The sequence below is a fragment of the Pteronotus mesoamericanus genome, unplaced genomic scaffold (assembly GCF_021234165.1).
Source record: "Pteronotus mesoamericanus isolate MK-2021 breed Mesoamerican mustached bat unplaced genomic scaffold, CSHL_Meso_final scaffold_705, whole genome shotgun sequence".
Classification (NCBI taxonomy): domain Eukaryota; kingdom Metazoa; phylum Chordata; class Mammalia; order Chiroptera; family Mormoopidae; genus Pteronotus; species Pteronotus mesoamericanus.
Genome location: NW_026555326.1, coordinates 17,460,327 through 17,486,306, shown reverse-complemented (window position 1 = coordinate 17,486,306; position 25,980 = coordinate 17,460,327). Strand labels below are relative to the sequence as shown.

At 42.3% G+C, this 25,980-nt stretch overlaps 1 protein-coding gene and 1 pseudogene across 1 annotated transcript; both read right to left on the bottom strand.

The window, feature by feature from the left end:
* Positions 1-4,516: 4,516 nt before the first annotated feature.
* On the bottom strand, positions 4,517-4,882 carry LOC129062151 (cornifin-B-like; annotated as a pseudogene).
* A 17,691-nt stretch (positions 4,883-22,573) lies between these two features.
* Positions 22,574-23,012, bottom strand: LOC129062017 (cornifin-B-like). Its single transcript, XM_054562794.1, has 2 exons — positions 22,808-23,012; positions 22,574-22,711 (listed from the first exon to the last, which is right to left on the bottom strand). Exons 1-2 carry the CDS (start codon positions 22,955-22,957, stop codon positions 22,574-22,576), a joined length of 288 nt encoding a protein of 95 aa, XP_054418769.1. The 5' UTR covers positions 22,958-23,012.
* Between the last annotated feature and the right edge of the window lie 2,968 nt (positions 23,013-25,980).

Sequence of the window (25,980 nt, the reverse complement as noted above, 5' to 3'; positions counted from 1 at the left end):
ACCTCATTATTGGATTCTGGGTAACAGAAAAAAATGGTCCATCTGTTTACTTCCTAGATTGCTAAATCAATAGGAGCCATAGAAAGACATGAAAAAGGGGATCCCTTGTCACCAGAGACGCTATATTTTGAGCTGGATGGGGCTATGGGGTTGTTCCCTGGGGGGACTGTATTCTGTTTATGAGGCAAAAGAAGTAAATAGTTAGTCGAGGACCAGAAGAGTAGGCAGTAGCAGAAATTGAAGAGCTCACCAATATGTGTGTATTCCTCTTATTTCTGGGCATAGCAAGAGACTACATTTTTGACTTTGTAAGGTTGGTAGGACCCTGTGACCAAATTTTACTTAAGCCAGTAAGAACAGAAAAAATTTATGTCATCGCTGATTCCAAGTGGATGAGAGCAGAATGTTTTCTTCATACTCAGCCTATTTCCCTGAATATAGTTGATTTCCTTGTCTTGTACCTGCATTCAGAGGAGGACAAGGCACTTGATGGTGAGACCATTTGAAGACGGTAACGTGGCTCCTTTTAGGGCTGCATGGAGCAAAGTCCTTGCCAACCCACACTGGACTTGAACACAAGTAAGAAATACTTTCTGGATTGAGCCCCAAAAACTTAGGGGGTGTTTGTTAGAGCTGACTAATAAATAGTATGATTAGGACACATTATTTTCTGTTTGACTAATTGATTTTGGTGCTAGGTGGCACTGTGTACTCTGATATGAGAGTGGACCTTACCTACTGATTAAACAAGAAGACGTTTAGGATAATAAGATTTTTAGGGTAAACATTTTTCAAAATAGACTTTAAAGAATAAAGTTAGGTAAAAACATTATGATAAAACTATCACAATTGCTTGCGTTATACCAAATGCTCATGGTTTTTTCATTATTTCATTTTACAACCTAAGGGAAAATATGTCTCTTTTTTTACTGCTGCAGGAAATTTTTCTTTGTCTTTCAGTAATATAAAAAGAAATACACTTTTTAAAAATCCTCACCCGAGGATATATTCCCTTTTTGCTTCTAGAACAGGGGTGCTCAACCAGCGGCCTGCAGGCTGCATGTGGCCCAGGATGGCTATGAATGCGGCCCAGCACAAAACTGTAAGATTATTTATAACATTATGCGATTTTTTTTGTGATTATGTGTTGCAATGTCACATAAAATAAATGCACATACACTCTCACTATTTTTATGCATGCATGCACAAACATGCCTTATTCATGTCATCACCGTTTGGCAGCACTTAACATTTGTGAGCAACTATTTTCAAGAATGAAACACATTAAGAGTAAAATTACAGCAAAAATATCTGATGAGTACTGTGAGAACTCATTGAAAATTGCAACTAATGCTATCAAACCAGATACTGATGCACTGGGTTTCTCAAATACAATGTCATATATCCCACTAGTTTTATGGTGCCTTCTTTTACTTTTATAATAAAAAATATTTAAAAACCAGTGATATTTTATTACTTAGATATGTACATTTTCTATGTCAGTGATCATAAACTTGGGACCTGCTCAATGATTTTAAAAGCTTGTCGAAAGGGCAGCTGCATAATTAGGGTATTTTTAAAAATTAATTAATTACAATGTATTAATTTTACAAATGTATTGTTCAAATACATTTGTCTCAATTTACTCGCCACACTTTCCCCCTGCCCCACCCACTCAATCTTCCCCACTTTGGCATTTTTCATGTGTTCTTTGCACCTGTCCTTGATCTGACCCTTCCTCTTCTCCTCTCCACTACCCCCCTCGCTCCCTCCCTCCTGTCCCTGTCGGTTTCTTCTTTCTTTCAATGTTTCTGGTCATATTTTCCTTGCCTGCTTGCTTTGCTGATTAGGTTCCCCTTATAGGTGAGATCATATGGTATTTGTCTTTCACCCTATGGCTTATTTCATTTAGCATAATGCTCTCCAGTTCCATCCATGCTGTCGTGAAGGGTAGTAGTTCTTTCTTTCTTTCTGTTGCATAATAGTCCATTGTGTAAATGTGCCAGTTTTTGGATCCACTCATTTACTGATGGGCACTTAGCCTGTTTCCAGCATTTGGCTATTGCAAATTGTGCTACTATGAACATTGGGGTGCATAGGTTCTTTTGAATTGGTGTTTCAGGATTCTTAGGGTATAATCCCAGCAGTGGCATTTCTGGGTCAAAAGGCAGTTCCATTTTTAGCTTTTTGAGGAAATTCCAAACTGTTTTCCACAGTGGCTGCACGAGTCTGCATTTCCACCAACAGTGCACTAGGGTTCCCTTTCCTCCACAACCTCGCCAACACTTGTTGTTTGTTGATTTGTTTATGATGGCCGTTCTTACTGGCGTGAAGTGATATCTTATTGTGGTTTTAATTTGCATCTCCCCAATGGCTAGTTATACTGAGCATCCTTTCATATGTCTCTGGGCCCTGTGTATGTCCTCCTTGGAGAAGTGTCTGTTGAGGCCCTTTGCTCATTTTTCAATTGGATTGTTTGTCTTCCTGTGAGTTCTTTATATATTTTGGAGATCAAACCCTTGTCTGAGGTATCATTGGCAAATATATTTTCCCATATGATTGGTTCCCTTTTCATTTTGCTAATGTTTTCTTTAGCCATGCAGAAGCTTCTTATTTTGATGAAGTCCCATTTGTTTATTCCTCCCTTTATGTCCCTTGCTCTAGGGGACATATAGGTGAAAATATTGCTGCATGGGATATGTGAGACTTTCCTGCCTATGTCCTTCTCTAGGAAATTTATGGTGTTGTGACTTATATTTAAGTCTTTTATCCATCTTAAGTTTATTTTTGTGTGTGGTGTAAGTTGGTTGAATTTCAATTTTTTGCATGTAGCTGTCTAGCTCTCCCAACACCATTTGTTGAAGAGGCTATTTTTACTCCATTTTATATTTCTGCCCTCTTTAATTAAGGTTATTATGTGAAGACTTTTTTGCTTGTGTGTGGTGGTGGATATCACAAAAATTATGCATGGGCCTTTTTTTTTTTCTCATCAGTTCTCATTAGTTTTTGTGTATTTAATGTTTGGCCAGAAAATCTCTTTTTTTTCCAGTGTGGCCCAGAGATGCCAAAAAGTTGGATACTCCTGTTCTAGAGGGAGAGAAAGGGGAGCGGGAATGAGAGAGAGAGAGAGAAAATAGGAGAGGAGAGGAGAGGAGAGGAGAGAGCCATCAATGTGAGAGAGAAACATTATTGGTTGTCTGCTGCACGCGCTGTGACCAATATGTGCCCTGACTGAAAATAGAACCTGCAACCTTTTTGGTGCATGGGATGACATTCCAACTACTTGAGCAGCCTGGCCAAGACAAGAACCATACTTTTGATATAAATCTGAATATGAATAAATACACATATATATGAATGTGTGGTTGACAATTCTACCATGTTTCATTTCACTGTAAGCATTTTTATACTCTAGGAAGATGCAGTAGTGGGCTTTCCAGTTCTCATTTCCTGTGGTTCCTGCCACAGTATCTGTGGAGTACACAGTTTGCAACCTGGGATGCAGTGGATCAGTTTATGTGTGTTACTCTGGAAAAACTCCTAATCTAGGATTCATGGGTGTGTATGTGTGTTTGTATGAGGGGTTGGTTGGGGAGCAAAGCACATCACTCTAGATGACTATAAATGCCCTGAGGAAAGAACTGCGAGTCCTCATTCCCTTCCTGGCAGAGTGGGCACTCAGTGAATGGGAGAGGATTGATTGAGATCACAAATGTGGAGGCTGGGAGTCCTTGTGTATGTTTGAGAAACTGAGTCACAGGTGTAAGAAAAAAAATAATGAAGAGGAGCAGAATCACATATGTAGGATCAACATCCCTTGAAATAAACAGAAATTGGCTGGGTAAGTCAGCCATCTGGAAGCCAGGTTTAGGGGCAGGGCACTCAAGCTTAGAAAATCAGAGTCAGAGTCAGAGTTAGTGCAGACAGGCACTAACTAGACTCCAGCATGACTCACTAAGCTGCAAGAGGAGAGCCCTGCTCCAGCCCTGGATGCCCAAGCAACAGCCTCTGGGTGGTATTATGTAACCTCTCATTGCCAGCCCAGGAAAAGTTAGTGGGGAAAACCCCCCACCCACCTAGTATCAGGACCTAAAGTCTCTGAATGAAGTCTTTCCTCACCATCCTGTCTGTGAACAGGTCCTACTCCACAAAGAAAAGGAATGAAGATGTTGAATCAGATCACAACACACACAGTCAGGAGTGAAATTGAAAGTGCATTTAATGGGGGCAAAACAGAGCTGATCCACCTGTTTTCACGTGAAGTCCCTCTTCAGATGAATCCTGAGCAGCCGAAAACTAAAGTTCTAAGGTACCAAGACCCTCAGCCTCATTCAGAAGCTCAGAGGCCCAGAGCATTTGGGAAGGAAAGCTTCACGGCATGTTTTTAGAGCGCAACTGAGGGACAATTGTGACTGTGGGTGACTGTGTGATGATTGCAAGGCAAATGGGACAGATAAACAGAATGGGAGAGGGTATTCAGCATTCGGCGGTGGGCTCCTCAAGGGCACGGGCCACATTACTTCTGCTTGGTCTGTTGAACTGGTGTCGGAATGACTGTTGGCTCTGGGCATGGCTCCGGAACTTTAGGATGGCATGGCTCTGGCACCGTAGGGTGGCATGGCTCTGGCACCGTGGGGTGGCAGGGCTCAGGAACCACGGGATGACTGGGCTCTGGCACCTTGGTGTGACATGGCTCAGGAACCTTGGTGTGACATGGCTCTGGAACCTTGGTGTGACATGGCTCAGGAACCTTGGGGTGGCACGGCTCCTTGGTTTGGGGGACACATGGTTCCTGGGGTGGAGGTTGGCAGGGTTGTTTCACCTGCTGCTGCTGAAGCTGGGGGGGTGCAGTGCAGGGCTGCTTCTGCTGGTGGGAACTCATGCTTCAAAGGAGGCTGGACTAGAGACAAGACAGGTGGTTTAAACAGGGATTAACTAGGGAAGAAGCCATGCTCAATGCCACTTCCGATCTCCTAAGAAGCAAATGTTCTCCTTTCTCTCCCTTTACCACTGAGAACACTTAGATGATTTCTGAGCCTTTGAACCAGGGGAACAGAAAGGCAATTTGTTGTGCTCCACTCTGGGCCTCTCCCAGTGCTCTCTTTCTTCCTGGTACATCTTAAAACTCAATTGGCAATACAATACAACCGCAGGCTCTTGGCAGAAATGTGAGAGCACAATATTGGTATCACATGGAAATGTGATATTATTTGAAAAACAAAACCCAATAACTTCAACCCTCCACCCCATATTTCTGATAATAGAATGGCTTATCACCTATAAGATAATTACTGACTTTTCTAGAACCCCACATGATCCCCTCTCTAGCCTTGCTCACACCCTACCCTGCGTCAAATGCTTCCCTCACTTTGCTTGTTCAGAAATACCCAGCCACCATAGATCACAGATTGCCACATATGTTACCTTTCGGACGAATTTCTGGAACAAGCCTTCTAGAAATCACCGCTGTCCCAAAACTACCACAGATCTTCACTTGTCCTTATTGTTTCATGCAGGTGACTTTCTACACTGTATTTTAGCTTTCCAGCCCATGTCTTATTTTCCTTTGTAAATTGCCAGCCCTCTTGTCTAAATTGTTTTTTAGCAAAATGCCAATACAATAAATTTTCACAAAACAATTTGGTAAAAAGATACACTTCTCTGTATTAAGATTTAGAAAGAATTAGAAAGAAAGAATTATAATGTCACTCTAAGGTCTACTAAGTTTAAGTTAGCAGGACTTATACTGCTGAGAGTCTTATATAGGCCAGTCCTCTGCTCTCTGGCAAGAACTGATGGGGCAGAATTGATAACATCTTAAGTCCCTTCAAGGCCAGACTATGATTACTTTTAAAATCAAGCTATTTCTAGAGGCCATCACTCTGATAGCTGAACTTCAATAGTAGGGGAAAAGATAGCAAAAATAACAAGGAGGTTTCAATAAAAATAAAAAACCTTGAGCAAATGGTAAAAAGCTCCAAGGAATGAGACTCACCTGGTATGCAGAGAAGGGTAGGATGCGTGGCGCTCGGACCTGCTGTGGTGTCCCCAGCCAACTGGCTTTTTATAGTAATTGATGCCTGTCTCAAGGAAATGAGATTTTTTTGAACTACTGTGTCTTAATCATTTGTTGCCAGACATGATTCATCCTAGTCCCCCTCATCTACCTGTTAGTTCAGTTTTGGTGATGAAACCACTCACTTGACATTTTCTTGGCACTTGCTGTCTGACGATGATGTCACCTAGGCCTTATCCCCACTGAGGGTCCTTTGCATCTGAGTATCCTGTTTACAGGAAGGGTGGTGTAGGCTGAAAGGTGCGAGGAGGAAGTCCTGGGGCTGCTGGAACCAGAAACAGCCCTGTCTCCCGGAGCCCTAATCTTTGGCACAGAGTGGGCTTGTAGAACTGTTTAGTATTGGAAGTGGATGTGGAGATAAAAAGTTGTTTCTGGTTCTCCTGGGAGGCCAAGGGCATGGCGGCATGAATTTCCCCAGGTAGCAAAAAGTAATAATTCCGTTTATCCATTCCTTAGTGTACTTGGGTATGGGAGGGGAAAGGCAAGGTTCAAATGATTCCCTTGGCCCTAAAATCCTTCACTCCAGGAGAGACCTCGGAGTCAATAGAAGACAGGGTGTGGGGACTCTGATTAGTGATGGAGATGCCAAGGATTGAAAACCTCGGGCAGACAATCAGGCTGAACAGCCCCAGAGAAACCTGGCCCTTTTACCCAACGACTTGTTCAGTTTAATGTGCCAGCGAACCCTGAAGACACTGTCTTTTATCGATGTCTCTTCCTGGGGGCAACATAGGAACATGGGAACTGAGATTCCTTGACTCTTTATACCAGAGTTCATTCTGCTCCAGATAAAATGAAATTGAGGTCACTAATCCAGGCCTGCCTTTAATACACAACCTGTAATGAGCTGGAGCCTTTGGAAAATCCAAATCATTCTTCAAACTCAGGGCTTTATGTGGTCCCTCCCTCCTTAACTTTGCTGGCTCCACAGTTATATCACCTCTTCCCCCGGAACTGGAACCCCAGACCAGCCAGCCACCACCAGGAGCTCCTCCCACTGTCCCCCCAGTGATTTTTCTACTCTTTTGTCCCATACAGTGTTTGGTGTATAGTCACTGCTTGGTGGATTGACAATTATAGAATACATGAATAAATAATTAATGCCATTATTTGTTATGAGACACCACAGGCTTCTTTGAGAACAACTAGAAAGTTTCTTATAAAAGAAATTCTCCCTTGTGACAAGCCACATGGGATGAGCTGAGAAGAGGGGTAAAGGTTCAGCAAGAGGCAGGTGTTTCTGCTACCATCCCCATCTGTCCATTTTCCTTCTAGAGTTTAAGTAGCCACTTCCTTTTGGGCTGGGCCGCTGCCACCACTGTGCCTGAGTTTAAGGCCTCTTGCATCAATTTATCTCTCCTCTAGGCTTGGGTACAAGCCTCTCCTCACCCAAACCCCATCTCTATGGACCCTGCAAAGGAAATTCCTAGCACATCTTGTTGCTGATCTGGTGGGACTCTTAAGCCTGGGGCAACTTGCTTTCTGCTCTGTGGTCCTCCATGGTCCTGGCTGACTTGATCTTTAGCTCTGAGGCTGGGCCCCTGCCTCTCATGTCTTTCCTGGACCCACATCCTTGGTTGCAAAGGGATGGGGGCTGTCATTCAATATTCTTTGGGTTTGGCCAGATGCACCTACCTGACTTGTACCTCCTTTCCCCCAGCCAACACCTTTTCCTCTAACATCTCAATTTCTTCTTTTCTCTACTGCCTCTTGTTTAAAGTGTAATGAGTAGTTGGGTATTAAACCTTTTACTGCTATACATGGACACTCAATTTCTTCATCTGCAGTGCTGGATTAACCAATGAATTTGCTGGAAGCCATATGGCTTCTGATTGCAACTAGCATCTCCCCACATGCCTCTGACTTTCACATTGATACCCTTGTCAGGGTGATAGGATGCTGCTAATTTCCTTATACCAAAGCCTGACCTTTCTTAATCATACTGATTAACTGTACCAGAAACCTTTTGGGCATTCTTATGAATTCTCTCTGCCCTACCTCTTATCCACACACTGTCATGTGGCCCTTCCCATGTAGGTTTGAATGGGCTTTGTGCAAGATCGTCTGGTTTCTTCCTGATCCAAGGTTTCATGGTACTAAAATGCAAGGCACCCATAGAACAATGTACTGTTGAGAGCGGGATCCAGAAGTGTGAGAGAGTTAACAGACGTGGAGCCAGGCTGGAAAAACAGTGGTGATGAACAGGAGTGATGGGTAGCTACGGATAGGCACTTCTGCCTTCATCTCCAAACAAAGAACTCTACATCTTCTCACCACATGAACAAAACACAAAGACATCTTTTTCTTTTTTTCAGATGCAAACTACAATCTGATTGCTCCAAACTAGACATGGATCTCAAGAGTTCAGGCTTAGCTGAGTGGGAGATTGAGGCCTTTGGGATGGAAGTGGAATATCTCAAGACTGAGCAGGTTCAGTTACTTCTCAAGTCACCTGAAAGGACAAGTCAGAGTGTCAGGTGATGATGTGTCCTGAAATCTCCCCACTGGCATATGTATTCAGCATTGGAGGCCTTGTCTAATCTTGTAGTCTCAACAACTTGCTGGTGACAATGGAACATTTTGAGGATTCTCCAACCTCAGATCAAAGAAATGCCAATTCATTCATTCAGTTGATTCTTGAGTGCCCACAATAAGTCAGGCAGGGTTCTAGACACTTGGGATGCATCGATGAACAATAACAAAGATCTCTGACCTTGTGGAGTTCACATACTGTAGGGATATGTGGAAATAAACAATAAAAACACATGATGAATATATAAATGATGTAAATGCTATGGAAAAAGGAATATCTGTGCAAACAATTGAGAGAATGAAAGAGGTGGGGGTTGTGTGTCCTCACAGAAAATGTGATGTTAGAACAATTTGAAGAAGGTGAAAAGTTAGATATTAAGATATCTGTGGACACAGATTCAGGTCAAGAGAATATACAATGGAAATGCTCCAAGACCAGAGACTGCCTGGTATGTTCCAGGGACACTGTTTGGACTGGAGAGAGTAAGTGGAAGAGAGACAAGGGCCAAAGGAAGTAAGTTCATCCTCTGTTTTTACTTTCTGCCATCAGCCGTCACTAGGACAAGGATGAATCTTTCTTCTCCCATGGCACCTCTTCAGGCGGCAGCAAAAAGCAGCTCAGAATAAGATCCACCATGGAGTGTTTCTTCAGGAGCCTAAATGTCACTTACATTCCTTGGGCTTCTTGAAAATTTCTACTCTACAGAGGAAGGGCTACCTATAAGAGTGGATTAAAGTCACATATAAAAGGCTTTTGAAGACAGGAAATGCTTTTTAGCAGGCTTTAGTTTGTCATGTGTGATAAAAACACCACCGAGTTACTCTAATTTGGTAAATATATACTGTGAATTTTAAAAAATTATCTTTTGTTATAAAGTGATGTTAAAGAGATGTATTAAGCAAATACTGCAGTACATGTATTTTACAGAACATGTAAAATAGGGGTGCTGGTGTGAGAGTAACTGAATATTGGGAAAACCTACCTTCACATACCCTTTACTGCTAGCAGAATGGCACTTGTCTTGTCTTCCTGGTTACACAGGGCCCAGTGAAAACTCTCTGTGGGTTTCTACCTTAAATATGGGCTCAGAACTCACCAAAGCCTCAGTCTTCGGTGTCTCAGCCGATGGTGCAATATCCACCCACCTGGCCCCTCTCCTCACCCCCTCACTATGGATATGTGTGTGTGCTGAGAGGGGCGGTGTATCAGTAATATGGGCTTCACATGTGTTCAGAATAGAGAGCTCCCTACATGACTGGATGCTAGGACACCCCTGCCTCACCTTTCCCTAGCACCTTCCTAGATATTAACTGTGTTAAAACATTCAGTCAGTAAAATTGCTACCTGTTATTTGCTTATCTATTTGCTTATTTAAATAAATTCCTTTTTAAAAAACATTTTATTGATTTATAGAGAGAGGGGAAGGGAGGGAGAAAGAGAGGGAGAGAAACATTAATGTATAGTTGCCTCTTGAGCACCCCCAACCAGAGATCTGGCCGCAACCAAGGCATGTGCCCTGACTGGGAATCGAACCTGCAACCCTTTGCTTCACAGTCCAGCATTCAATCCTCTGAGCCACACCAGCCAGGGTTGTTACTTGTAATTTAAAAAGCAGACTATTTGCTCAATAAGCTTATAGTTATAAAAAAAGTGACTAGACAGAAACAGAAATTTGGTATTAACTACTACTGACTCCCTTTGGCAAAATATTGAGCTCATGAAGGAAGTGGACCAATTTGTAATTAGAAAGAAACAGAATTACGAGGGTACAGGAATTTGCTAGGAATAGTTGTCTACCTTTAAATTTCAACACAAAGACATAAGACCAAAGAAACAAAGGTCTTAAGAAAAATATCTGCAGCAAAAGTGAGAATAAAGATGGAGTCTTCCTATCCATGCTATTCCAGAGAACATTGGGGCAGTAGTGTCCATGGAAGAAAAAGGAAAATGGGGGGAAAGAGACAAAGAAATTAACGCATGTCTTGAGAATTAGGTCAGGAAAAGGGCTTCGAATAGAGGTACTGCTAAGGGGGCTGCCTGGAAAAAAACCAGAAGCCTGCCAAAGTTTTGATGGAATTGTTTTGCCTAAGAAAGCATGAGCCTGGACTACAAAAGCTGTGTGTTTCAAAGAGCCTTAATAAATATTGATGCAGAAAGAGCAGCATAACTTGCACTAGCACAGAGAAAGGCGTACATCCACCTCAGGAGAGGCTAATAAGAAAGGAAGAACCTCCAGAAGCCAAGACTGCTTCCAGAAAGTGGAGCCCACGTCCTATCAAAGAACTGGTATCATCCCTGATGGGATGGTGTACTTCACAGCTCTTGCTCAGAGATATTTCGGGATTCCTGTGGATTAGAAATTGGCTATCTTCTTTTCTTCTCCTTTCCCTGGGTGGAAGTTACTACAGAAATTATCCAGTCCTTGTTCCACGATTGCAAATTGGAGTGGGGGGCGGGAAGGAAAGGACTGACCTTTGTATTCTCTAGTTTACTGGATCAAGGAGAGAGGCTTCCACATGGAGAGGACACGATGGAGAGAATTGTACGTTACCCAGAGACCCTGGACTGTGAAGTAGATGCAATGACTGGGTTGGACCTTGAGTTGTCTCTCATGGGGCAAAAGGGGAGTGTGTCTATGTATAGAAAGAAGAAAGCAAATAGATACTTGGCAACCCCAAGACTGGACTGTGAAGAGATTTGAGGGCTTACCAATTGCCTTTTTTCCTATTTTGGGGCACACAGCCATGTGGAGTTGGGTGGGACCATGTGACTGACATCTAGTTTATGGTATGTCACTGGAAATGTAGATTGTCGCCTCTATATCTGGGGGTTAAGGGCAAACCTGCTTTTACCCCCACTTTCTTTTTCTGTCTGCTTAGTAGCATGCGGAAGAAGGAGTAGCCCTAAAAGCTACGAGACGGGGAGGGGATGGAGGTTGAGTTCCTGCTGGCACACAATCAGACAGGGTATAGATATGAAAAATAAAATTCTGTTCCATGATATCAGAGACATTTTGGAGATTTTTGTCTCAGAAGAAAATCTATCCTGACAAATTGCTTACTAGGATGTGGTGAAAAACATTAACAAAAAACTATGATAGGAAACATAGCTTTAAGAGATTTCAAATAGATTTTTGTTTTTAAGTAATATATCCAAGTAGAAAGAAATTGCATGATAAAAATATCATAATTAGCATATTTATAGCAAAATGCTCATAGGTTGTGAATTTTGTTAATCTTGATGAAAAACATGCATAAATAGTTGTAGGAAAATAAAACTGCAACTTATATATCATAAATATAAAGACTAATATACTGTTGATAATTATATTTTATGTCCCATGTCTCTAGAAAATCTCATCATATTTCTTATAATTTTTTCACTAGGATAGTAGTGTGGGGTCTTCCGTTCTTAAGCCCCCATTGCTATCATGAAATTTACATAGGAAATGGACAGACTCCAACTGGGGACCATCTCAGTCAGGTTGGGGGGAAATGATTCCACTCTCAGGTTTCTCCCAGTTTTCTGGAAGGTACAGAAGACATTTTCCCAAAGTATAACAGGCACAGAGAGGACAGAGCAGAGGGTTTGTAGTTCCAAGTACTGCTGCTTTAGACGTGGAGAGAGCAGAATGGGATGGGGAAGGATCTGGAGTGATCTGGATCCAAGACGAGTTTCAGAATGTTCCCCTCAAATCCACAGCATAATTTGGTGAAGATGTAAGCCCGCTCAGCATCTCATTTCTTTATCTGTACAAGTTTGATCAGCTCTCTGGCTGTGGATGTGAATTTTGCGAAACTGTACGTAGTTTGAACTTCAAGTTCATCATGAGAAGCAGTACCTGCTCTCTAAATTTCCTGCCCAGTGAGGACAATTTTACCAAGTCACAGTGGAGGAGAGAAATTAAAGCAAGACAAGTTGCTGAGACAAGAAGGGGACAACTCCTCATTAACTCCTTAGGTAGCTTCAGCTGTCAGTCAGTGGGCAGGATTTGAGGCCCTTGGGCTGTGAAAGCAAGAGGAGTATTGGAGCCTCCAGCGTCCCTACCGGAAGATGGAGAATTGGGATGGAGCTGTGAGGAGAGGAGAAACACATGGGCCACCCTTAGGACGCGGAATCCTCCACCCTCAGGCTGCTGGCATGGGACATGCTGCGGAGCCTCAGGAATGTTCTAGGTGGGCAGGACATACATTTCTAGTCAGCAACATCTTCATTGACTTCTGTATTTTTAAAATACTTTGATAAAAAAGTTATAAAAAGAAATATCATAATATTTAATGTGGAAAACATAAAGCTATTCAAAAAATAGTACTAACATAATGCAGCCAGAAATAATCACTATACTGAGGTAGGCAAAAGTAGGCTTGCAGTTGTTTTCATGGAAAAAGATGGGCAGGTTATAATTATTACAATAGCTAGATAAACTCTGTGTTTCCTGTATTCACAACGGTAAACATACTTTTGCCCAGCCCTATATTTTGCTGTATTTAGTGTCAGGATTTTTTATTTTCCATAAACCCATATGCATGTACACATTTTAACAAAAACACACAACACTGTAAATGTATTTAATGCCAGGGAATTATACACTTAAAATGATTAAAATGGTAAATTTTATATCACAATAAAAATATACATTTTTAAAAGAAGCAGGCTCTAAACGATAGAAATAACTATTTTATATTCATAATAGCTATGTATCATAGAGCTCATTTCCCCATTCAGGATCAGCTTATTTAATTGCAAGTGGCCTGGAATTCTATCTAGTCTCTTCTACTGTTGAAATCAGTGGTATATGAAGCCACGTCATGTGTGCATAACATACAGACCCAAGACACATCATTTCCTCCTGCCGGTTTGACAACTACTCATTACCTTGTAATGACTTGTTGGAAAATTTCTGTCTTACAAGTTTTTAAATATCTGGAATTCTTGCTAAACTTATTTAGATTTCTTGTACTTGTCACCTGTCTCACATCTTGATATTAAGGATCACACATCCTGACATAAAATGAGGTTTGTTCCTTAAGTGCCATAGTCTGTGCGGAGTGGTGGTCCCTGAGTAGGAGTGACAGGAGACTGAGAGAGGACAACACAACCCAAAGACACAACACAAGACAATTTAGAGAAAAGCGGGTGCCAGGTGGGACATTGTCCTCTGATGGAGAGACAATGGCAATGACCACAGTCTCCGTGTTTATTTTATAGGGGTTGGTTAGATAAAGCTCAAGGGAGTATTGCAGACTCAAGGGAATGCTGTGGGCATGGATTGTTCCGTTCCCAGGCTATCTACATAATAAAACTCTTCTGCAAAGGTTGCAGTCATCTTCAGCGGAAGCTTACGGGTATCTACTCCCTTCTCAACTCCCCCCGGGCTCCGGCTGTCACCGGCTGCCAGCTTGCTCTGCCTTGCAGATAACAAGCGGTTGAGCGTGGCCTTGCCAAGTGCTTAACCTGGCTTTTGATGTCAGCCTTCACCGTCCTCCACACTTAAGGACTACTGCAGTCCTGCTGAAACTTTAAGATGTCTTCTCTGCTGCTGGACACAGCTCTCTAATATTCCAACCCTGTCAGCACAGACCTGCATGCTGCTGGTCACCCTGAAATCAATCAGACCAGGCTGCAGAAGAGGTAGGAGCAGGGGTCTGGAGCACTGGGCTCCAGGTGTGCTGCAAAAATCAGTCAATTTCTGGGTTACTCTAATGAAAGTTTTGGTTATCATTTTCTTTACTTGAAAAATGGAATGGCTGTCCTGGATGCTCTTAAGCCTCCTTTCTCTCCTGACAGTTTACAACTTAATGACCAGCTCTTTCCCAGCACTGTGGCTGATTATTCACCTTGTCTGAATCACGTACTCCTAATCCCTGCCTAAAACTCACCTCTAGTTATGAGTCACTGGATAAATCTGTTTTTATGGGTTAAATCAGTAAAGAAAACCAGAATAATTAGGTTCAAGTATGTAGCAGTGATGTTTTTGGAAATAAACAGGGGCCTTGGGGACAGGGTCCTCAGGATCAGAGCTGGCTTGGGGCAGGCATGGAACTCAGGCATGACTCAGCTCAGTGCCAGAGGTAAGTCCTGCTTCAGGTGTGGCTACCCAAAGCGACAGGCTCTATGTTCCATTACACAATAGCCCTTGCCATTCTTGGGATGCCCCCTAAATGTAATCACACACACACACATGGAAACACACAGTACTAGGACAGATAGATGAGGTCTACACCAAATCCTCTCTGATTACAGGCCTTACTCATGATGGAATAGCAGTGAATGGAGCAGAGTCACTCAAAGACACATACAGTCAGGAGTGGACTTAAAGGTGATTTAATGGAGGCAGAGCAGGAAACATGCATTTCTTCACATTCAGATTCTTTCTTCAAATGAACTCTGAGCAGCTGAAGACTAAAAGAACCACTAAGACTCCTGCTTAATTTAGAGGCTCAGGGACCTGTAAAGCTCTAATAAAGAAGGCTTCATAGCAAATATTTCTAGATACAAATAAGAACGTGATTCAGGATGAAAACATACTTGTTGATATAAGATCTACAGATGATAAAGACACAGAAGCAGAAAGAAAGAAGGTGTTTGGCATCTGGTGGTCAGCTCCTCAAGGGCATGGCTGTGGACCACATTACATCTGCTTCATTTTCTGCTGGGATGGGCCTCTAGTAATAGTTGGGATGAATGGTTTAGAAACTTAGGGTGACTCAGCTCTGGTACCTTGGTGTGGCCAGGCTGAGGAAACTTGGTGTGGCATGACTTCTTGGTTACGGGAACAAATGGTTCTTAGGGTGGAGACTGGCAGGGAGGTTTCACCTGCTGCTGCTGAAGCTGGGGAGGGTGGGGTGTAGGGCTGCTTCTGCTGGTGGGAACTCATGCTTCAAAGGAGGTTGGACCTAGAGACAGAAAAGTTAATCCAGTTGTTAGGTGAAACAAGGAAGAAGGCATACTTAATGATAAATATTTCTCATTTAATGTCCCTTCAGATGTGAGAGACTTTCTTCTCTTTCTTTCTGTTTCCCTGAATTTAAGATCAATGGAAACTTTGGTGCTACTTGTGCACATTCAAGAATAGAAGCTTAAAGGTCTTTATTCTGCTCCACGTGAGTGGAGCCCTGACCTATCCTTCTTTTCTTCCTGCTGATTCTGAAAACTTGCATTGGCAACAGAACACCACACCAGCTTCCAGAATTGATAGATTCCTCAGGTTTTTAAAATTTGGAACGATGATAAAGTCAAAAGTCCCAAGTCCAGCCTCTCAGTCTACCACATGGCTCTCATAGGAAAGCTGCATAGCACCCTGCCCTGCGCCCATGTGCCTACATCGTCCCCTGTGTGCATGCTCCCTGGAAGGCCTTCCTTCCCATTGCTGCTTCCACTCATGTTCACCCACCATGGCTCTCCTTCCAGATACTCTCTGCCAGATCCTAGTCACCTTCCTTCTTTGCCACAGCACAGTATCTGCCTTGCTCTCTCTAGAAATCACTTTCTATGAAGTATGTTTGCAAATTACCCTCATGTTCTATCGATCATAGGATTACAGGGTCATGAAGTAGAGAATCTAACTTTTGATCATTGAAATTGTCTAGTGCAACACTTTGATATTAAAATTCTTAATAAAATTTGAGTAATAAATAAAATGTCATTAAAAGTGCCCCTGACATAATGACTACTCCATATCTTCCTGGTATTTAATAGATCTCTTTACAGAAATGATTTTCTTTTTCTGAACCAACTTCCACAAGTGTAGTCTAAATGGGAAGTACAAAATATGTACTTTAGTATCCTTAAGCACAAACCACAAACATATTATATCATTAGACTGTTAAGAGATCCAAATTAAGTAAAATACCATTGGGTGAATAGACTCCAAGTCGGGAATCTAACGTGTAAAGAAAAGTTAGAAGTGTAGGTCAGTGGGAAATCTTGGACAGCTGGATTTTCATCAGAAAATGAGTTTTACCTTAAAAAGGTAGGATTTTTAGGTCTACTTCTAGTTTATTTCCAGCATCTGTAATAAAAATCTCTGGCCTAACACTTTTGTTTGAGACTTAGTGTTTGACAGTGATGTCACCTGGGTCTGTCCCCACTGTCCATCCTTTGTGTTGAGGTATTGGAGCTCTGGGCAACAAAGGGCTTTTGGACGGTTATGAATTAAATCAAGAGGAACTTCTGAGCTTCTGGGACCAGAAAACCATGCCTCTTTGACACCACCCTAATCTTTAACTCAGGTTAATTCTTTTGAACATTTTAATTTCCTAAGTGGCGGTGGAGATGAACAATAGGCACTACTGGCTTTTCTGGGAAGTGGTGCAGATGGTGACAATAAGTGAACCATCTGATTTTCTTCTCTCATTGGATCTGAGACTGGGAGAGGAAAGGAAAGGCAAAAGTTCCTGCTTTAAAAATGAGTTATTTTGACTTTGGAGGAAGCCTTAAGATGCCACGTGGAGCAGGAATAGCAGATGTCGCTGGGGTTAAAATGTCACAATTGACTGCATCTGTAAGACATGATGTTACAGCTCTGATTATCCTGCCTCTCACGAAGTGTTTCTTTTCTGGGGGCAACAAGGGAACAGGAGAGCTCTGAGACCCTGATTTTATATACCAGCCATGCCCTCTGATCATGGTAAGAAGACACAGAAGCCACTAACCCAGAGTTGAGCTCAACACACAATCTCTTACTAGATATTGCCGTTGGGAATTTCAAACATCCTTAAAACTCAGATATGTGGATGACTCCTCCCTTCCCACTGCTTTACCCTTGCAGGTCAGACTAAACATCACTCAGAGAGTCCAGGCATTGAGGAGGAGGATGACAAGAAGAATTTAGTTCCTTGTGCTGATTTCTTCAGGAGAAGGTATATTCATGTATGAGAAGAAAAGAAGCAAGTATGTAGTAAATATATACTTGATGATCAAAAGAATGTGCTATAGCAGGATTTGAATAATCAGCGATATCTGTGTTCTCACTTTCCTGTGTGCAGACTTGACATAGTTTTCAAAGCTCGGTGCATTTATTTCTATTTTTGTTTTTTAATGGCAGCATTATTTATTGTATTTATTTATTTTCCTCCAGTTTATTAAGGTATAATTATGAATATAAATTGCACATATTTACTGTGTCCTCTATAATGCTTTTATATACATACACCTTGTGAAATAATTATCACAAACACATTCATCACTTCACATAGTTAATTTCTGTGTATGTGTGTGCTGAGAACACTTACCATCTATTCTCTTAGCAAATTTCAGGTATATGTGCAGTGTTATTGACTAGATGGGATCATGTAACTTGTACTTGCCCAGTGGAATATGGGCAGAAGTAATGAAGATCACCTCTGGCCTAGTTAATTAGGAACAAAATTTTCTTGTCTCTACCCAAAACTTCTGGGTTCTCATAGCATTGTGCTATATATAGAAAGACTCTGGAAGATGACAGAACTACACATGGCAGAGACTGCGAGTCCTGAGTGACTGGGTGGAATAGAACCCCCTTAGCAATCCAAATTCAATATGAGAGATGTGTAAATTAAAGTTCTTTTTGCCTAAGCTACCAAAGTCTTGGTCTTTTTATTGAATCATTTATCTTACTGTAAGTAATATATAAAACATTATTATATATTATTTTTATTATTTTATCTTTCCCCTAGGGCAATGACTACCTTTAATTGGTACAAGTTCTTAAATAAGTGAGACAAAAAGGCAAGAGAAAATTTAGGTTTAATATTTTTTAAAGAGAATTTAGTATTTCTTAAATAATGTTAGAACAAAATAAAATTTCTTACACTAGTGTGGAACAAATATAAATATATTCAATAATTTATATAGAACAGTGTTCATATAGTAATGATAATATTTTATAGATACACATAACTCTAAATCATGTTTATATTTCCCTCTCAGAAGATTAATGGAGGTTGGGTCCTCCTACCTGCCCTCATGATCACCACCTCATAGATGGAAGAATGGACAATGTCCAACTTGGGGGCCTGAGTGAGGCTGGGGACACATAACCCTGCCCTCAGGAAGCTCCAGGTATAGGACAGAGAAGCTTGTTTGCAGTTCTGCGTGCTGCTGCTTCCGAGGTAGAGAGGGCAGAATGGGGTGGGGAAGGATGAGGCCTCAGCAGTGGTCAGGAGTGATCTGGATCCAGGGCGAATTTCAGAACATTCCCTTGAGGCTCCCAGCATGATTTTGTGAAGGTATAAAGTGCTTAGCATCTTAGAAGACATTAGGCAAACTCCTACTATTTGATAGGTGGCAGGCTGGCCTCTGAGTCTACGGCCCTGAACAAGACAGAGAGGGCTCCTCCCTCATGGTGCTCAGTGTGAAATCAGGTGTGATTCAGTGATGAATCAGGTGTGATGGTGCGGGACACGAAGAGCAGCTGGTGTCAGCAGCAGCCCACCTGGCAACTGTACCTGCAAATGTGTCAAGGACCTGAGAGCCTAATAAGACCCAAAGTCCAGACAGGCCACTGAGTTCTAGGGAAATGTGGGTGCCAGGAGTCGGGAGGGGTGTAGAATATAGAGCATTGTAGAGAAGAGACAGAAGAGAGGGGAGAGAATTAAGTTGAGGATTGGCAAAGAATATGTGAAGAAAATTGGTTGACCTGAACATTCAATAATGACAATTTTTAATTTATATAGAAGTTAAAAATATGGAAGTACAGGGAAGCCCCTGAATCAATTTCTATGACAACCAGAGAGGTATTTTTTTTTTCCAGGAATTATAGAGGTTGTAGTTCTGGTATGACTTAAGAAAGTGAAGGTAAGAAAAACAAAAAGAATGATAAAGAGATACCAACTTATTGGCATAAATTGACATGAACAACCAGGATGTGGACCTGAAGTTTACCAAACTGTGCATAGTTTGGACTTAAAGTTCTTCACCCAGAAATAGTAATAACTCTCAAAATGGCTATCCCAACAGGGGACAATTTTGCCAAGTCACAAAGGAGAAGAGGGGTTGAGGCAAGGCAGGAGCTGAGACAAGAAGGGAACAACTCCTCATTTACCCCTTAGATGGTTTCAGTTGTTAATCAGTGGACAGGATTTGAGGTCCTTGAGCTGTGAATGTGAGTGGAGTATTGGAGCATCCAGCGTTCCTACCAGAAGATCGAGAATTGAGATGGAGCTGTGTGGAGAAAAGAGATACATGGGCTGCACCAACCAAGATGTGGAATACCCACCCTTGGGCCACTGCTATGGGACCAGTTGCAGAGCTTCAGGAATTTTGTATGGAGAGAACATACATTTCCTCTATTCAGCAACATCTTCATTGCTGTATTTTCTAATATCATGAATAAAAGTCTTACGGAAATCAAATAACATTATATAATGCATAAATGGAAAACAAAGCTATGTAAATAATGAACAGTAACATATATACATCCAGAAATAGCCATAGTTACAGTTTGCTTCATTTAATGTCAGGATTTTTTTTCTATAAACCCACACTTATGCATACATTATTAAAAAGATGTCTTTTGCTTGCACTGTTTAGTATCTGCTTCTTTTTTCCTCACCCAAAGACATGCTTATTCAACCCACAACCTGGGGATGTGCCATGGCTGGAGATTGAACCCATGACCTTTTCTTGGATGGGATACTGTTCAACCAATTGAGCCCCTTGGCCAGGGCCAGTACCTGCTTTTGTAATAACATAATCTGAACATTTCCCAATAAGACATCATTTTCCTACCACAATCTTTTTAATGGCTGCAGTATAATCCTAACACATAGACATCTCATCAGTTATTGAACCCATTATCTATTGATACACACTTAAGTGTTATCAACTTTTTGATATTGGATACAATGCTGAAACAAATATCCTCATGTATAAAATATTTGTATACATGCATGAATATTCCCTAAAAATAAATTTCTAGAATAAAATGATAATTCAAGAGTAACGTAGAACTTTAAATCTTTTGGTTCTTTCCTGCCCAGCTCTTCTGCTTCATCTTAATCCATCTTCTTCTTTATCCCTGCTGCCTATCCCCCCGCCTGTAATCCTCTCAATACAAGCTATTGAGTACAGGGGCTCAGGGCATTCCTTACTAGAGGGAATTGCCATCCCCTTTCCCTGACAGACAACTGGTGTCTGGAACCACTCATTTCATCCACGGTGAATTGGAGGACTCTGCCGGATGGAGTCCCCCACAATTCCCTCACTAAGAGTCAGTCTATTTAATTATGAATGGCATGGATATATCTTTAGATACTTCTACAATTGAAACCAGCTGTAATATGAAGACAGTTCAAATGTGCATACTGTACAGACTCTAGACACATCATTCAACTACTCACCACCTTGTAATTACTTGTTGGACAGTTTCTGTCTTAGAGTTTCCAAATATTTCTGAATTTTTGCCAACTCTATTTGGAGTGCTTTTTGCATCACTCAGATGCAAACCTGTCACCTGTCTCAGACCTGTGTAGTGTTATGCCACCAACCTTTTTAAGAAAGGGGGTTCACTTCCCAGGGACCACTAAGTGATACTGATATTTTCTGTTGGCTTCACTGAGTTAGGGACAAGCTCCCTAAAATCCAAGACCCACTCAACAAAAAACTGCAAACCTTCTTGTCATTCTTGAAATCAAAAGCAGGCTTCAGGAGAAAAAGAGGGTCTAGAAATCTGGAGACCTGGGCTCTGATGTCATTCAAAATTAGTTTTTGGTTAATCTTGATTACTCTAGCTCTCCTTTCTGAATATCAATTTTTTAGTTCAGAAATACAGTGACTTTCCTAGGTGCTATTTAACTCTCATTTCACCCCTGGCATTTTGTAGCTCAACGACCGGCTCTCTGCCAGTTCCTGGCTGATTACCTACTTTACTTTGATCATATAATCCTTCTAGAAATCTCTTCTTCAAACTCATCTCCTTTTTGAATCCCTGGATAAGCAGGCTTCTGAGTTTCATTTTGGGAGAGACACTATTTGGACTGTTTGCAAGTTTGTGGGAGGACGCGAATACAGTGTCTCCCAGAGAAGACTCCAGATTCTCCGAGGGGAGGCACCGTGTATTCATTCTCCTCTCCCTCTTCCTGGTAGAGATAGTTTCTGGTCTCCATGTACATGATGGGTGGAGGCAAAAATAACGTTGTCTGAGCTAATGAGAGCAAGGCTTGTGTGGGAAATTAGGAGAGTGTGTGTCTGCTTAAATGAATGTGCTTCATTGTGAGTCTGTATGTGTTAGGTGTCTGGAAGGTGAAATGAGGGAAGAAAACCAGGATAATTAGGTTCAAGCATGTAGCAGTGATGTTTTTGGAGGTACGCGGGACCCTTGCGGACTAGGTCCTTAGGATCAGAGCTGGCTTGGGGCAGGCAGCATGGAACTCAGGCATGACTCAGCTCAGTGCCGGAGGAAAGTCTTGTTTCAGGTGTGGCCGCTCAGAGTGACAAACTCTGAGTTTCATAACACAACAGCCATCGCCAGTCTTCGGATTCTCCATAAATGTAATCATGTGCACGCGCGCGCATGCACACACACACACACACACACACACACACACACACACACTCATGGAAGCACACAGTACCGGGACAAATAAATGATGTCTATAGCAACTCTTCTCTGATTACGGATCCTCCTCATGATAGGATAGGAAGGGGTAGATTTAGCCAATGAAACTAGCAGCCAAGAGTGGGATTAAAGCGATTTAATGAAGGCAGAGCAGGAAACAGGCATTGTTTTCCAGATCAAATTTTCAGATGAGCCTTGAGCAACTTAGGATGAGCAAAGCCACTTAGGCCTTCTGCATAACTCAAAGGCTCAGAGGACTTTTCAGGGCGTTCAACAAAAACCTCAGAGAACACATTTTTAGGATGTAAATAAGAGAGAGATTCTGATGATGGAGAGAACATCCTGATTACAAGATAAGACAGAGAAGCAGAAGGGAAGACGGTGTTCAGCATTCGGTGGCTCTTCAAGGGCATGGCTGTAGACCACATTACTTCTGCTTGGTCTTCTGCTGGGATAGGTCTGGAATGACCACTGGAGGAAGTGGCTCAGGGATCATAGGCCTGTCATGCTGAGGGACCTGAGGGTGGACTGGCTCTGGAACCTTGGTGTGGCCAGGCTGAGGAACCTTGGTGTGGCCAGGCTGTGGATCCTTGGTGCGGCCAGGCTGTGGATCCTTGGTGTGGCCAGGCTGTGGATCCTTGGTGTGGCCCGGCTGAGGAACCTTGGTGTGGCCAGGATCCTTGGTTTGGCATGGTTCCTTAGTTATGGGAACAAATGTTTCTTGAGGTGGGGGCAGCTGGGGCTGTTTCACCTGCTGCTGCTCAAGCTGGGGAGGCAGGGTGTGCTGTTGCTTCTGCTGGTAGGAACTCATGCTTCAAAGGAGACTGGACCTAGAGACAGAACAGTTGACCCAGTAGTTTGGTGAAACGAAGAGGAAAACAAACTTAAAAATAAACTTACCTCATTTCAAGTCCCATACAGATAGGACTGCCTCTCTTCTTTTTCGGTTTCCATGGAATTTAAGATTCATGGAAACTGCTGTGATTCCTGTGCACATTCAAGAAAAGGAGTGAAAGGTCCTCTTTCTGCTCCACGTGAGTGGCGCCCTGATCTATCCTTCTTTTGTTCCTGGTGATTCTGAAAGCCTACATCGGCAACGCAACACAGTGCCGGCTCCCAGATTTTTAATAATTTGGGAAGATGATAAAGTCAAATGTCTCAAGTCTACCCTCTCAAGTCCACCACATGGCTCTCACAGGAAAGCTGTACGTCAATCTGCCCCGAGCCCATGTGCCTACCTCTCATGCTCTGCTCACATCGTCCTCTGTGTGCATGCTTTCCGGAGGGCTGTCCTTCCTGTTGCTCCTCCCACACACGTTCGCCCACTACGGTTCTCCTCCCAGACACTCTCTGCCAGGTCCAAGTCACCCTCCTCCTTGGACACAGCTCAGTACGTGCCTTGTCCTTTCCCTTAATCATTTTCCATGAAGTATGCTTGCAAATTACCCCCACATTTCAAGATCTCTGATGGATGACAGGTTCACAGGGTGAAGAAAACTATCTTTCGGACACACAGTTGCCAGTGCAGGACCTCAGTATTTCAAATTCTCAGTAATGATTAGAAGAAGTAATAGAAGTCCCTAAGTGTACTCTGGACTTTTGTAGTCCCTCTCCTGTAACTGAGCAAATCACGACAGAAATCATCCTCCATAGTTACAATCTGAGTGGTAAGTCAAAAAGATCAGTAATGTCACCTTTAACACAAATCACCATTGCATTTAATGTAAGTATATGAGTAGCATGACAGAGACACTCCAAACAAATAAAATAGAATTAGACAAGAATTAAGAAATGACAAGTAAAGAGGCTCACCTGGTGCAGAGGAAAGTTCAAGGTGTCTGGCCTTCAGGTCTTGTGAGGAGTCCCTGGCAAGCTAGCTTTTTATACGGAATACGGGCCTTGCCTTAAGGAAGCGGGAATCTTTCTGGGCCACTCCATCTTTATTCTAGCTTTTGTAATGAAAATCTCTGGCTTAACATTTTTTGGCACTTACTCTTTGACCAAGATGTCACCTGGGCTTGGCCCCACTGTCCATCCTTTGTGGTTAGTTTTCAATGGACGACAGGATTCCTGGGAGGTGACGAGTCAAATCGGGAGGAAGGTCTGGACTCTGAAACCAGAAACAAGTGTGTTTCCTGGACAGAACCCTAGTCTTTAGCTCAGATTAATTCTATTGAGCATGTTAGTTTCTAAGTGGATGTGGAGATGAATCACAGGCATTACTGGTTCCTCTGGGAGGCCTTGAAGAACAGTAAGTGAATCACCTACCTTCATTTAAGTGACTCTTCAGTAAGTGCCGATAAGTGAACCGTATGATGTTCCATTTTTTACAGATCAGGCCTGGGAGAGGAAAGGGGAGGCTTTAATGCCTGCTTTGGAAATGAATTGTCTTCACTCTGGTGAGAGCCTTAAGGTGCCACGTAGACCAAAGGTAGTGTGGAGATGTCACTGGGGATGAAGAGTCAGGATTCCCTGCGTCCGTTCAGCGTTGTGCAGAGTCCTGAGGACACTGCCTCTCATGGTTTTTTTTTTCCCCCGTACACCAGCCAATTCCTCCTGTCAAGATGAAACAGAGGTCACTAACCCCGAGTTGACTTCAACACACAATCTCTTACCTGGTGTGGTCTTGGGGACATTCAGACATCTTTAAAAGTCAAGTATGTGGATTACTCCCCCTTCCCCACTGCCTTACCTCTGTGTTACCTCCCACAAACCTGAGCCCTCAGGCACAGCCACTGCTGTGAGCTACTTCCATCAGGAGCCGTTATCCTTCTACCTGTCTGGTCGGTGCTCAAGTGAGTGGACGATTGCTCAAAAAGGGAGGCAATTCAGATTGTATCTCGCAGTACGTTTATCGACTCCTATGTCCTCTGAAGCAAAATTCCCCAACCTCTGGGCCATGGACCAGTACTGGTCTGGGCCAGTCTGAAATGGGGCCACACAGTAGGAGGCGAGCTTGAATTTTATGCACTTCAGTCATCCTGAAGCCATCCTCCCCACCCTGGTCTGTTGAAAAATTGTCCTCTACAGAACTGGTCCCTGGTCCCAAAAGGGTTGAGCACTGCTAGCCTAAAACCCTTCTCTGTCTGTGGATAAACATTTTTTAATCCACCATGCTTATTGCTGCCATTGGGTATTAATGAACTGAGTGAAGTTACAACACAAGTTTTGTACCCCAAATGTTGGGACCCTTATACTAGAGTTAGATGAGTGGTAGTCATACCTACTTGTAATTTAGTCTGAGTATGTCATACAGAAGGATACTTCTGCAGCCTCTCTCATTTCAAGGGGAGGTCATTCTCCAGGGTAACTTGAATCCACCATGATATGCCTACTTCTTTAATTCCTTTAAAAACTCAGGGCCTTTTTCTATTCTGCTTAATAGCTTTCCATTCATAACAAGAGGGTGATATTTTTACTACTGCATTTTGTCCATCATAACCAGGGACCTTTCTAAGTCTTAGATCACCAAGGTTTATAATCACATAGTGATCATTCTGCTGGGAGTTGTACACCACATTTTTAGACAGCTCTGCAGAGGGTTGTTTCCAGAAATTCCATCTGAAATAATACCTTTTGTAGTAGATGTGTCCTTAAAAACATAGTTAAGTATACTGATGTATTACTATAGTTCCATTTAGTCATTAACAATTGGTGCAGTTCATCATCATTTTATATGAATAAATGTCTTTTCAGAATGATGCTACTCAGGTTTTTAAAATTAGCCATGGCTAGTGTGGCTCAGTTCATTGAGTGACATAGGACATAGGCATATCATTTGTTAATTTTTGCCCTTAGCCACTATTTTTCCTTCTCTCAATTTGTCAGTGATTT

Coding starts and splice junctions, on each gene's coding strand:
- LOC129062017 (XM_054562794.1), bottom strand. CDS start 22,957: ATGAGTTCCTACCAGCAGAAGCAACAGCACACCCTGCCTCCCCAGCTT. Junction 22,712..22,807: donor AGGATCCTGGCCACACCAAG/GTTCCTCAGCCG, acceptor GGCCACACCAAG/GTTCCTCAGCCTGGCCACAC.